The 14529-nt window shown below is 35.4% G+C and overlaps 3 protein-coding genes across 3 annotated transcripts; 1 reads left to right on the top strand and 2 right to left on the bottom strand.

Moving 5' to 3' along the window:
* Positions 1-909: 909 nt before the first annotated feature.
* On the top strand, positions 910-2272 carry LOC132277111 (cytidine deaminase 1-like). The gene has a single exon (XM_059778852.1). It carries the CDS (start codon positions 1113-1115, stop codon positions 2067-2069), a length of 957 nt encoding a protein of 318 aa, XP_059634835.1. The 5' UTR covers positions 910-1112; the 3' UTR covers positions 2070-2272.
* A 2884-nt stretch (positions 2273-5156) lies between these two features.
* Positions 5157-7980, bottom strand: LOC132277113 (uncharacterized protein At4g29660). The gene is made up of 3 exons (XM_059778854.1): positions 7839-7980; positions 6374-6587; positions 5157-5614 (listed from the first exon to the last, which is right to left on the bottom strand). The coding sequence occupies exons 2-3, from the start codon at positions 6554-6556 to the stop codon at positions 5489-5491; spliced, it is 309 nt and encodes a 102-aa protein (XP_059634837.1). The 5' UTR covers positions 6557-6587; positions 7839-7980; the 3' UTR covers positions 5157-5488.
* Positions 7981-8632: 652 nt separating this feature from the next.
* Positions 8633-13137, bottom strand: LOC132277112 (thioredoxin-like 2, chloroplastic). Its single transcript, XM_059778853.1, has 4 exons — positions 12732-13137; positions 10581-10763; positions 9296-9460; positions 8633-8983 (listed from the first exon to the last, which is right to left on the bottom strand). The coding sequence occupies exons 1-4, from the start codon at positions 12930-12932 to the stop codon at positions 8846-8848; spliced, it is 687 nt and encodes a 228-aa protein (XP_059634836.1). The 5' UTR covers positions 12933-13137; the 3' UTR covers positions 8633-8845.
* Between the last annotated feature and the right edge of the window lie 1392 nt (positions 13138-14529).

The following is a 14529-nucleotide window of genomic DNA, read 5'->3' as shown; positions in this document are numbered from 1 at the left end:
CAATGAATAAGTGATTTCTTTCTCGTGAATAACCCTTAATTCACTTAGTGCTGCACATCTCAAATTAAAATTTGAGATTATATCTTGAATCTGATAAAAATTACTTTAAAACACACAAAGAAGTCAAATAAGCTGTCAAATAAACAACTACCTAATTCAAGATAAAATCACAAATCAAAATTTGTGAAGTATAACATTTTCCTTTCATACGTTAAGAATTTATATACACATACTAAATAACATTGAGAGTTTTTTTTGTTATGTTTTTTTTTTTTATGTAGTAGGTGAACTCACCAAGTGCATCTCTCACAAAAATAGAAAAAGTTGAGGAGTTAAGTCCGAGGCAAAGTGGATGAGTGGGGTATCGAGTAAATATTCGTTGTGCCCGGTGCAGTGCACCAGCACATCATAACCGTTGATGTCCTTGTGTGTTGTGCACGGATGGTTTTGATGTGCCAGGTTCACGGTACACCAAGCATAACGAATATTTATTTGTGGGATATTCTTGGTTTGTCATTCAAAATATAATTTTTGTTTTCGATATAGATGAAAACTCAATTATAAAATACCCATTTTAGAGAACTTAAGGGCCATTTATAACTCTGAAAACTTTTCCCATAGGACTATTTTTTATAGTTCTCTAAAAACAGACATTTGTTCTTTTAAGAATTACAAACCAAACAAGTCGATTTTCAAATTACCGTATTTTATAGTTCTGATAATAATTTTTTATTTTCTAAGTGAGAAACTAAACCATCCTCAATTTTTTGCAATGACAAAATAAATAAATAAAATTGTGGGAAAAACACAAAAAAAAATTACACAGTGGCAAAATAAAATGGTGCTAAAACTATACCACCAAATAACTCGTGTACTGACCATCACTATATATATACATATGTTTTATGCATATCGCTCCTCTCAAGTCCCTGGTCCATTCATTCAATCCCCTCCCCCCTCCACATTTCAGGGAACTCCATCTTCTTTTCTCTCTCTCCGTCTCTGTCCAAGAAGATTGCTTAGCAAAATAAAAGAAGTAACCATTTTCAATCCCAACTTCTCTTCTTCATCACACGAGATTATACATAAAATTACACACCCACTATAAGCCAATGGATCTACCCAGATTCGTTATCGAAGCTTCAGAGGCCGAATCAATGGCCAAAGAGTTGGGCCTCTCGGTTCTCCAGCTCCTCCCATCCCTCGTCAAATCAGCCCAAAAGCTCGCAAGGCCACCCATCTCCAAGTACCACGTCGGCGCCGTCGGTTTGGGCGCCGACGGCCGGATCTTCTTTGGCGTAAACCTCGAATTCCCCGGTCTTCCCCTCCACCACTCCGTCCACGCCGAGCAGTTCCTCCTCACCAACCTCGCCGTTCACGGCGGGCCCCTCCTCCGCCACTTCGCCGTCTCCGCCGCCCCATGCGGCCATTGCCGCCAGTTCATTCAGGAACTCCGCAACGCCTCCGAAATCCAAATTTTGATCACATCATCGGAGAACGATTTGGAAGAGTCCCAAAATTTCAAACCCTTGTCGTCTTTCCTTCCAAACCCATTTGGTCCTTTCGATCTATTAGATAAGGAGACACCTCTTCTTCTGGAGCCTCATGACAATGGGTTGTCGCTAGTGAGCAAAACAATTGATTCCAATTGTGGCAATTTATGCAATGGGGTTTGCCAATCGTACACGAAGAATGAATCAGAGTTGAAAATGGCAGCATTGGAAGCCGCTAATAGCTCTCATGCCCCATATAGTGGGTGCCCATCTGGGGTGGCATTGATGGATGCTGAGGGGAGGATATATACAGGATCTTATATGGAGTCTGCGGCCTATAATCCGAGTTTGGGGCCGGTACAGGCAGCAATAGTGGCTTATGTTGCAAGTGGAGGAGGTGGTGGGTATGATAGGATTGTGGCCGGAGTGTTGGTGGAGAAGGAAGACGTGGTGGTGAGGCAAGAGGACACGGCGAGGCTGCTGCTGAATAAGGTTTCTCCAAAGTGTCAATTTCGGGTGTTTCATTGCAGCTTGGCCTCGAATGGATGTAAAAGGCCTGCATCTAATTGTGAGTAAAGCCGAACATTTAAGTGTCATTTTGGTGATCAAAGAGATTGATGTGAATAGATGATTTAATGAATGAATAAATGATATTCTCTATTTGGTGATACAAAATTTCAATTGTGTAAGCTTTAAATCTTTGTGACTGAATGATAACATGTGAAAGTTCATGTTCAAAATTTAGACTTTTTGATTGAAGTATATTAATTTTCTTTGTTTGTCATAAGAGTATTTATTGTTTGACCACTCATTTAAAAAGTTAAGAATTGGATTTGACAATGATGTAACATCAAACAATTGGAGGTATCCCACTTGTGAAGCCCTTGACAGATTAAAACTTATGTTAGTGCTTGTAAAAGATATATATGCTTTCCAAATTTTTTGTTTGGTTAATGACAATTTCCAATTTTCATGACTGAACATGTTCTCTCAAAGTGCGTTATGCTTCTTTTGTTTATTACATATATTAGGTAATGAAAAGTACTTGGGACTACATATGCTTTTTTAATTAGCTTTTGTTTGTAGACATGCCACAAGAAACATAATTGCTCTGTCCATAGGGTTGGTTTTAGCATAGTTGGCAGTGCTGTACCGCAATGGCCCATGCATAGTGGATCATGATTGATGGTTGGTGGAGCATATATTGAGGTGGAGCTCCAATATTGCAACTTTTTAAAGACGCTTTTCTATTGTCCTAATTTGAATGACATGATATAACTTGAATTCTGACAAAAAGGTTCTATTAAATATCAGTGACATTGATTTTCCTCTTCAATAGACTTCCTTAGAAAATAATATGTGTTAGGGATTAGGCAGTGTGAGGACATAAAGAGTTGGGTAAAGGTTGGGTTTATCATGGAGTTTGGTACTTGTCAAGTCTACTAAATGGATGCTATGAAATAAATTGATAAGAGAAACAGGGGCTTTTAGTATTTTCTTGTTTCTTGCATCACTTATACAAGAGTCTTCTGGCTGTCCATGTGAAGATCATGAAAAAGGTTCTTATTATCTTTGTGATCGTATCAGAAAGAACAATTGACTTTTCCTTTCTTCCAAAATCTAGAGAGGTTAAAGATGATGTCATAAAGACGAAGTTAGAACTAAATTTGAAACACAGGAATTTAAAGCTATATTAGATTCAATCGATGAATGATTTATTTAATGTTACGAATATGTTTTTATCAAAGTTGAGGGAAAAGAGCGAGTACTTTGGGATGTTGGGAGTGTGTTCCAGTGGCAATGAAAACACACGAGCGAAAAAATTACTCTTAATATGGATTCTCAACACCTAGTTGATTGAGTATTTTCACTTTTTCTCAAAAATTTGATTTTGCAGGCTTGCAGCTGAAAGCTAATCTTTTAGTTTTATGTAGATGTTGTGAAAATAGGGCTTGAATTTTTATTTTATTTTTAACAGAACAGCAATTAATAGGATTGACTATATTATAGTTGCTAGTTGCTAACTTGGATTTGGTCATCTTTTTGGTGCACCTAACCTGTCCTTATTCTTCCTCTTTGAGCTAGGGTTGGCTGTCATAATGGCCTTTCTTAATCCAACTTATCTATCAATCGTTACTGTTCTTGTGCCATTGGGCTTCCTTAGTCCAGAGGAATTGTGTCCTGTCCTTCTAACCAATTTATCTCATGTCAAAACTAATGCTATCATAATTACAATTTTTGGGCAGTCACCTGTTTCTTGCATGTTATTGGCACTTATCTTACCATCAATTATCACGATCCACACCATAGAATCATAAAGAATATCTTTAGTTCTCTGCTGCCATCTATTATCCTTTAAATGGATCATGTATTTATTATATATGTTCTTGCAACATTCAGTACTCAAGAGGTCTTTTCACTGCGAACAGTGTAAGAGGAAAGACAACAAACTAGTTCTATCTTGAAACTAGTTCATGTGACTTTTAAGCAATCAAAAAGTGCAAGTCATACAAGTACAGCAATGAAAACGACAATTTCTGTATTTTCTTTTTTTCCCTGAATAGATTTTCTGTATTTTCTCTGCTTAATGTGTAGGGGATGTTAAGTTGTTTCCTTAATTCACTGATACTTTGTCAAGAATGTGATAAGTTGATTGAACAATGATAACATAAACCTGCATTTGGGAAACAGATCTCTAGCACTCCATGTATTTTTCCCATTAAAAGGGAGCTTGTGTGACTATGTAAAATGAAGGTGAGAAATATGCTCCAATGCCCAATGCCCAATGCCCAGTATATACAACCACACTCTCTAGTACCTGTAGGCTGCAGTTTTCTGCTGCTACAAACAACCCATTAATGAACACATCTCGACCTCAGTATGGAAGGCGTGCTGAAAAAAGTGCTATAGATTAAGCATCCCATAGAAGAAACTTGATTACGCGACCATATGGTTTACGACAGATGTTGGATGAAATGCCTGCCAATTGTTGAGCAGCGCGAGTCGCGACTTCACTGCCTGTACTGGCTGCAGCCAGTTCTTCTATTTGGGTTGGGTTTGGTTTTAGACTGCATGGATTATATTGGCAAACGCTGAGGCACAAGGCTTTGGCAACAAAGTTGACGTGTGAGATGCTGAAATGCTGTAAGCTAGGGCACTCGGGAAACTGTTCGGTTGGCTTAGAAATTAGGTTTCAGGAAAATCAAAATAACAGTTGCAGACGCCCAAACAATTATCAAAGTGATCTACAAGGGAAATTTTACTCCATAATGCAATTTGTGTTGAGGGGAGAAGATTGCGTACACACTAGACTATTGTCATTTTATCAACAAAGTAATTGCTCTATATGAAGGCTGTGGGTTGACATGAATTGTATTTTCACTTTTTTCTATTAAAAATATTTCTCATTTTGTGTCTAATTTCTCAAAAAGTCATTTCTTGTTACTTCATCCATGTCTATACATATTTTCATTTTCTACAAAATATATATCCATGCATTGTGTCTACTGTTTCATTTAGTGTTTGGGTGACAGGGCTAGTGAAAAGATAATAATGCTCTTTTTCTCATATTCCCCTCTTCAGAACACTATTGATTGGAATCAGTAGTGTATGAACTGATACACTGTTAGGCAGGAAACATTGTTATTCCTGTATATGATATCAAGAGCACTCAAGAAAGAAAAGCACATAAAAGATCTGATAACACAAACCAATTCCATCTACTTGCCGAGGATTTAAGAGGGATCATCAGATTTCTATTCGTGGGAAAATTACCGAAGGTTTTTGTATTGCAGATCAGACACAACATTGATATTAATCAGTGACAAATTTGGTAATCTGCTCTTCGAAATTGGGCATCAATAGAGTGACAAAGTATATTTGCTCTGGTTATTTTAGACAATGACATACTAGTACTTGATAGAATTAAACTTGCTGCATATTTACGGGCAATGAGAACTCGAGCAATGTGTCGTCCAACTGGTTGCTTGGGGATTTTACTGGTCAGGTGGGAGAACATCGCCTTTCAGTACATCCCCTTTCAGTATCTTCCAAGGCCCAGAATAAAACTTCGGTTTCATCAAAGGCACCACGTGCCCTGGGTGCTCTTCCCAGTATTTCTCCTGCTCAGTATGACATGGCAGAATTTTCAAATTAGAGCCTAGAGGATTGGTGCACCGCACAAAAGATAAACAAGTGAATGAACAGAGGAAAATTTGACTGACCTAAAACGGAAAAAAATTCCTGTCTCTAACAACATAAAGCTCGTTCACTCACATTCCATTAAAAATGAAAAAAAGAAAAAAAAAGAAAAAAAAAAGAAAAAAAGAAAAAGAAAAAGTTGCATAAAACTCTTCAATAATCTTTATATATTAATGAATTATCAATCACAAAGTGCGCCAAAATAAACGTGACGAGCCAGTGAACTTTAAAGTTGTCCTAAAAAACCCGAGTGTTGAAAATGTGAAAGCATTAAACAAGCATTTCTCATTGGTATTAGCGCCTTAAAAAGGGAATAAAATGAGTGGAAGAAGTCACACAAGTTCTCAGAGAATAAGCAGCTCACAAAAGCACAACATGAGTACGCCTTCAGTTGGCAAGGTGTAAAATCTGCACCCCCCCAAAAAAAAAAAAGAGGATGAAGGCTTCTATTACATATTAGAGTTCTCCAGTAAAGGGTCCTTCTCATGGGTGTAGCAGGCAAAGAATTACAAGATGAATTCTAATAGTTCCTTGATAAATGATCCCAAAGCATTTCTGCTCTAGTTGCAACAAATTCTGACAAACATATGCCAAAGTACAAAAGGTCTACACATTTAAGGAACAAGACCAATAATGACGAACTTGATACAATTGAATCAAACACGGAGATTCAATAATACCTTGTAGAGTTGCTCAGTGATAGCTGCCCCAATGACCCCAGTATAAAAGGCAAAGATATAGATTGTGACAAGTGGGGTAAACGATTTGGGTCGCCTGTATGGATCAACCATGTCCCAGAGAATTGTTTTTTCCCACTTCGAGTACAAGTAATCAGCATATTTCCTCCACAAATAGCTTGACATTTTCACTACTCTTGTTCTGTTTCCTGTGGCGCTGCAAAAAGGGGTTTGACAGTTCCATAGATAACAAGAGATTGTGGTGGAATATATGGGGAACACAAAGATGGTTTAGCATTATTCAACCAGTCATTTCAAGGGGACCATACAAATGTGTAATCTTTTAACAAATTGCTTTGCACAACGAAGAGATCAATTAACTGAACAAATTTGATAGTTTATAAACCAATTCAACAATAGATGTATAAAGAAATATCCTATATCCGAAGGCTGTTAATTTGATTATCTTGAAGAGAAGGTAACAACATTATAACTAATGTAATTCAGAAGGTTAATAATATCTTTGGTCAATCATTGAAGTATAATCTTCTCAGTGAGTTTCATGGTAGCAACCATTAAGAGTGTTCTACCTTTCAACTGGACCTACTACTATGTTGTAAGGCAAAGAGTTTTTAGACAAAACAGTGTCAAACAAAAAATTTGCTGGAAATGACAGCATCTTCTTTTTAATCAATTCTGTCTCATTAGAACTTAGTTATCGACCCTGCATACTCTATTCAAATTTATAGCAACATTTGAAAACACACACTCGTGACATCAAGTGCCAATTGTTGAACTATTTGACTAATAAGATGACCCCTTTTTCAAGTTTCTCAAAATAAGTAAAGAAAGAAATAGGAATATTGATGGGATTTTCAGTTTCCAACATAAGGCTACATGGACAACATGAAATCCATTTTCCTAGATTCTCCATGGTTGTTCTTGTTCTCGAAGTACATTACATCTGCAAATAACAAAAAACTCTTCGGCACAAGAGAAAGAAATTCTTTAGTATAAATTGCTGTTATTTCCCTTACCTAAAAAAAATTGCTGTTATTTAGATTACCAATTATGTTACTCCGTATTTTTCAGGGAGAAAAAGAAAATAATAATAATAATAATAATTAGAAATTGGAGTCAGCTACTTTCTTTTGTAAGCTTATAGCTACTTTCTTTTGTAAGCTTATAGCTACTCTCTCCTCACCTTATATGCCTTAAACCCAACTTCCCATTCAATTCATCGATTCATCAACTTGTAGGTTCCTTTTTGTCTCGCATACGGGTTCAAAAAATACATATGCATATCAAAACGATCAAGGTTCAGAAGGCACATGTCTGTGGGTCAATTCATCAAACATGTGGAGGCCATTTAGAAAAATAAATATGCAGCTGTAGAAACAACAACAAATGCATAACACAAACATGTATACACACATAAAACATCAAAATTGTATGCCAGAAAACTTACCCGACGGTTGTCAATGTCGATCACCGCCTGTGTAGCGAATGGGGAGAGCTAGTGTGTGCGCTTTAGTTTGTGTTCTTCACTTCTTCTAATGGAAAGAAAGCAATTTGGAGTGGTTTAAAATGGGGGGCTTCATTATGTTTGGGTCTAAGACCGGGTAATATTTGAACCAGCCCATCATTTCTTAAACCCGAGTCTAGCCCAAGGATTGCTTGAACCTAGTTGGGCTTTGGTTGATCTAATTTAAACCCAACCGAAGTTACAAATCTTAAAAAGACGTCAGGGTCAAATCCTAGTTGGGCTTTGGTTGCTTGAACCTAGTTGGGCTTTGGTTGTTTCATTCCTTAGCCTCAGAGGAGTATCAAACTAAAATCAAATTTGCTGCTGGTATGATTCATGCTGAACAAAGGATCTACTTTTAACTTTTATAATTTTCAAATCCTGCCTCCGATAATTCGGATATGAATTAAAACATTCAATAAAACAAAACATAACTCGTGATCAATCTGATCCAATAATATTCCAAAATAATGATCAAATTGGTTTACAAGTCTAGTGGTAAAATAATAAGAACTATATGGAAGCTAAGTGAGAGGCCCCACCCTTCAACTCCTGGTATTCCTATCATAGGTCTAACAATCACACCTGAAAATTGGATTGACGTGATCAATTTGTTTCCCGATATATATAATTTGAAAATAATTTGCTTAACCTGATTTCCCATTTTAATGGAATGTTAAACATATGGAGCAGGGAAAACATACCCAAATAAAAATAAAAATAAAAATAAAAATCAGTGAATGAACGCAGCATGGAATTTCATTTCTATCGAATTCCAACCAGAACGATGTCTATAAAGAATGCAGCAGAGTAACATCCTCTGCTTACTAAGTATTCTTTTAGACATAGAAATGCAAATATACAAGACAAATATATAACTATGATGGTCTATTTCGTGGACGACCAACATGGGAATGCACATTATAGACAGATGCTTGAATCGAGGAATCCTATGATGAAGAAGACCCTGCTGATTTGTCTTTCGAAGCACTTGAAGTTTCGAGGTTAAGGTCACCAACACCCTTAGTAGGACCAATGCTGCAACGAGCAGTGTTGTGTGTCTCGATAGCATCCTTTATTTTCTGAAACTGCGAATGGTTTAAGAAACATTATAAGAATGAAGTATACAGATGCCATCAATCACATCTTCAATAGAAAAGGACAATTAAAAACTATATTACAAGTATGCCCATTAGTCTATTTGTGTCAGATCCCCTTCATAGTTTAATATTACCTCTGGTTTTAGCTTGATCATCCTGATGTGAACACAACCAATTTTTTTTTTCTTTTTTCATTAAACAAAACCAGAAATTGTAGTTTTCTATTAAAGATTTGAGTTTAACAACAAATAGTCCACATAGCATATGCATGAAGATGGGGAACAGGTTGAGGAAAGTAACCTTGGCAAGTGAACAAGAAAAGGATTCCAGCTGCCCATCAGCTCCACGATAGAAGTGGAAATAAGGAAGCACCTTTACGTTCAAATTTTTGCACATAGGCTTATTCTCATCAAAATTGACTTTCAGGAATAAGATTTCAGGGTGTTGTTCCGCAGTTTTGCAAAGCTGACAGACATAAAATACAAGATAAAGTCAGGCCACAATATCTCATGATACCAAAAACTAATTGACGAAACGGCATTAGTAAATTTGTGGCAATCTATTTACTTAAGATGGCATTTAAACTTTCCATGAAATTTTAACCGGTCCATATGCCTTACATAATGCTCTAACACAAATATTGGCATTTTAACAAGAACGCATCACCAATTTCACCAAACAATCGAGGTCAACATGAAAAAAGGAAAAGAAAAGCGCGCGCACACAGACACGTACATCTTTCCATAGAAAAGTGTGTTATCAAATACTTTTCAACTTTTTAAACACGTGTTATCTCAACTTTCCCACTAAAAAAACGCATTCAACTTTGACAAAAAATGCCTTATCATGGTCTTCCAACTCTCCTAATAGTATAAGTGTTTCCATACCAAATTAAAATTAATTTATTTCCTCCCTGTGACTCTTTAGCATGCAATTTCAAAATCCCATGAAATATTAAAATTGAAGTTTGCACATAACACAGCCAACAGAGATCAAGAGAAACGAGAACCACACAGAGATTCACTAATTATGACACTCTTCCATGGAAAATGTAATTTTTCTTCACATTGATCCTATGTTACATGGACTCGGATACAGGTGTCGGACACGGATATGTATCCATGCGTCGGACGTGTCAAATCTCCAAACTTCTGACACACGGACACAGCTAAATATTAATTTTATTTTATTTTCTAGAGTAAAGTAATGTTTTTATCTAATATAATGTTCAATATAGGCATTTAACTCATTTTAAAGTAATAATATAATGTAATTGAACGATATATACTTTTTAAGTACATGTCCAGCCAAAAGTGTCAGACATATATCCCTTACCCATGTCCGAGGGATACGTGTTCAATACGGGTACTTCACTACTTTTGAAGAGTCCATGTAACATAGCATTGATCATTAGTGTTTGATCCACCAATGGCAATGTCCAAAACTTGAATATAATATTTGAGAATATTTCAAATTTGTGAGACAATGATCTAAATAAATGTATTAAAGAATTTTTTTGTCAAGGATAACAACATATATTAATGAGAAACCATAAAACCATAAATAAATTTTCAACAAAAGTTACCTTGGGAAATAGTGCTCGGCAAGAAGCACACCAAGTTCCATAAAATTCAACGATAACTAGTTTCTCACCAGCCTGACTTAAGGCGCTCAAAAGTTCTGGCGTAGAATGAATGTCAATCATATTTGGTCCTGCATTCTTCTCCCACCATTTAGGTTGGTCAGTCTCAGCAACAGTTGCATGTACCTGAAGTGAATCATCCAACAAAAAGAACAACAAAAGAAATATTAAGAAATATTTATGCATATTGTCATGTACTTAGTAAACTACCAATGTATTAAATTTCCAGAATAATATCGTGGAAAATGCATATTTCTTTTAACAGCAGAGCCAGGTAAATCATGAAATTTGAACTGCCTAGTGCCTACCCTCAAAGTCTTTTAAATGACCGAAAATGAATTGAATTCATTAATAAAAACCCAACAGAACAAGAGCATTGGGTGATGGTAACATTTAGTTCAATTGGTTTAGAGGAAAGAATTCTTTTGGAGCCTTGAACAAATTCTAGAAAACCAATCCATGTACAGCCCAGCTTTGACAGTTAACCTGATGGTTGGCACTACCCAAGCATGCACATGGTGGATGTATGTATGCATTTAGTACGACTGTAACAAAATTTTAAATCTATTTCAGTGTCTCTTTGCTGAGTTTGAAGAGGATGCAATGGTAAAAGCTTGGGATGACAAGCGCAAGGATGCAGATTCGAGTCATTGAGCATCCACTTTGTCAAGATAAAGCCAAAGATTAGGCCCATCTCCTATTGTCCCCTCCTAGTATCCCACATTTAGGTAATAACTCTTTTCTTTGGAATGTTTAGCTAGAAAGCAAGTCACAGAACATTTAGTTTCAAGGCATTTGCTCTTAGTTTTTGTTCTCACTGCAAACAGATTTTCCAGTGTTTCTAGCTTTTGGATCTCGATTCAGGTTCTAGGAGATTTTCACTCTATCTGTATATTTTTGTTCCAGTTCTTACCTGTTAAGGAAATACTTTTTCTTATTCAAAACAAGCAGTTGACTTTAATAAACAAGTGAGAAAAGCCTATTCTGTCTTATTATTAAAAGTGAGCTAAACAAATAGTAATATTTTTCAGTTAAAAGGAAATACTTTTCCTATTTGAAACCACCTATAGTTGTTTAGCCCTCAAAACATAGATTTTGGCACCGCTAGATAACAAACTCAAACATGGATCTCCGCAGTGTAAAGCATTCAAATATGTATGAAGAATCTCCAACAATATTGAAGAAAAAATCAATTAGTCAAACCATAAATACTGTAGATACATCAGTAATATATACACAAATTCTTCATAATGCCCAGTCATGCTTTTTTAAAACCACCAATAGATAAGAAAGAGAATTCAGGGAAAGAATATTAAAATGCGCCAAATATAAGAAAGCAATTAAAGTAAAAAGAAAACTATAGTAAAATTTCTCTAATGGGGATGCTCCAGCCTCCAGTCAAAACCAGTGCTAAGGCTAGGAGAACCTTTTTGTCAAAACAAGAAACCCAGCAATCCAATTTGAGGAGGGAGAAATTCAAATTTTCTTTTTTAACCATCTAAACCACAAAAACTTCAGAAAGGCTCCCAATTTTCACTTCCCAGCCAGACCAAACAATTTAATTGGACACCCAGTTCTTATGAAATCCACAGACAAACCTTAAAATCAGTATATACTGCTGGAATGAAACCATTCCACCAAAGGGTAGTGCATTTTATTTTTCTAATAAAGTAAGCAATCAGAAGGGTCGGTAATTTAGCATCTGATGTTATTGCGGAAGCTGAAGCAACTTTTAGCAATATTTAGTGCATAAAATAAACATCTATACCAATCTATCCATTTATTCAACATAAAGTACAAACAAGATCACCCAATCACAATCAACCCTGCACGATTAAACAAGTTTGACAGGTGGGTCCTCCCAATTTAACTCAAAATTTTAAAAATTAGAAAGAAAAATTTCCTAAAATTCCTTGGAAAATATTTGAAAGCAAGCTCACTAATAAATAATTGAATATTAGTAAATAAGCATATTAGACTCAGTTGGCTTGAATTTTTTTGTTTAATTCTCACTAAAAAAACGGCAATTCTGAGTCATCAAACAAAGAAAGTGTCGAGAAATGAAAATATTCCCATGAGTGAACTTTTTTGTACCTTAAAAGAGATCAATTGTTTGCTGGGTCTGAAGGAAAATGGAACAACAAAACCAGCAGTAGAAGAATTGACAACAGAGAAGATCTTCTTATACGCTTTTTGAGTTGGTGGGAGTCTCGGTTGGAGAGAATTGAAGGACGAGGTTATCAGCGAAGAATAGAAGCAAAGCGAATTGGAAGATAACCGAAAAACATCTGCCATTGAACACAGAAAGGAGAGAGTTTTTCCTCTGTAATTCGATATAATATATATGTATATATAATTGTGGATTTTGTGCTACATCAGTTGAAAGGCATAGCAGAGGCCAACCCCATGAAAGAGAGCTGTGACTCTCTCTCTCTCTCTTTGTTGAATGTGGATTATCGGTGGTGGTGGTCTCGCGTTGTGCGTGTGTGGTATTTGTGTGAACCAGATTGTACCAATTTTAAAAGGCTTCTACGATTTTTATTTTGGTTTTCTATACGGTCTTTCCGTCTTCTAGTTGGACCAATAAGATAACCAACCAAATAAGGTCACGTTTGGATTCCACTTTCAACTCTAATTGAAAATTTTCCTCCTTTAATTTTTGTTAGAAAAAACATTTGAAAAATCAATTTGTTATTATTTTTTTTTTAAAGACTTCAACTTTTAACTTTAAATGTATAAATAATTTTAATTTTCTTTTATATATATTTTTTTGATATTTGGTTGCTGTAAAATGTTCACGAAGAAAAAATAATTTATCCATGACAAATTATTTTATACAACCCGTCTCATAAATTGGACCTCAACTTAAACTTAGGCTTTTACCCAACAGCAAAAATAATAATAATATTTTACTTGAAAAAGAAAAATACTTTTAAAAAAAATATTTATGTCAGAAACAAACAAATATCACCATGCCACATGTGATATTCCTTAATTTTAATAAGTTTCTTTATTCTTAAAATGTAAACAACATTTTATCTTATTTTCTGATTATAGCTCTCAATTTTATTCTTAAAATCTAAACAACATTTTATCTTATGGAACTTGGGAAATTATTCCAGTGTTGCTAACGTAAAAAATTCAATGACTTTACTGTATCTTGAAAGAATTTCGTCAAGAATGCGATAAAAGACTCTCTAAACTGGGGATAAATAATTGGAAGAGATTGTACATGCCTCAAGAGTCATTAACATTTAATACTTCAGATTTGTCTTCAAGTTACTGCATTTACTTCAACAGATAGTAGATAATTATATTCCCAATAGATATATATATATATATATTTTGGGAAGGATTTTATTCCCAATATTTTGTGGCCAAGATCAACAGGATTTGATCAGTGGCCAATCAGAAAGTGACATTTTTGTTCTCTATCAACTCAACTCTCAAGTGGTGTGTTGTCCAACTCCTGTTCCTTTTTTTTTAAAAGATTTAGGTGGGTTTACAGAACAAATGCATCCCATAAGTGAAACTGAAACATGTATTAATAAAAAGGCACAACCTTTTTATCTAATATTCATAGCCGTGATTCAAATGGGGTGTTTCAAACTCTTCTGATTCCAGCACCAAAATTGTTTTGGCTCCCCATGGACATGGAGAGTGATTGTTTCCCGCTGAAACTGCATAACATTCAAAGAAGCATGACCAACAACCCAATCTACAAAACTGTCAGGTTCCATATAGCTTCCAACTGGTTTTGATTATAAAGAAGTGATAATTAAATAATTGATTACTATCAATATAATTTGATAAAATTCTCATTTCTTTTATCGGCTAGGTTGTGTTGAATTCTATTACTCAAAAAAAAAGGATACAAACAAGCTTAAAATAA

This window comes from Cornus florida, unplaced genomic scaffold (genome assembly GCF_030987335.1).
Source record: "Cornus florida cultivar Cherokee Brave unplaced genomic scaffold, ASM3098733v1 CherokeeBrave_3.0.0_Hap2_Chr10, whole genome shotgun sequence".
Classification (NCBI taxonomy): domain Eukaryota; kingdom Viridiplantae; phylum Streptophyta; class Magnoliopsida; order Cornales; family Cornaceae; genus Cornus; species Cornus florida.
This window is presented reverse-complemented; position numbering and strand designations above follow the sequence as displayed.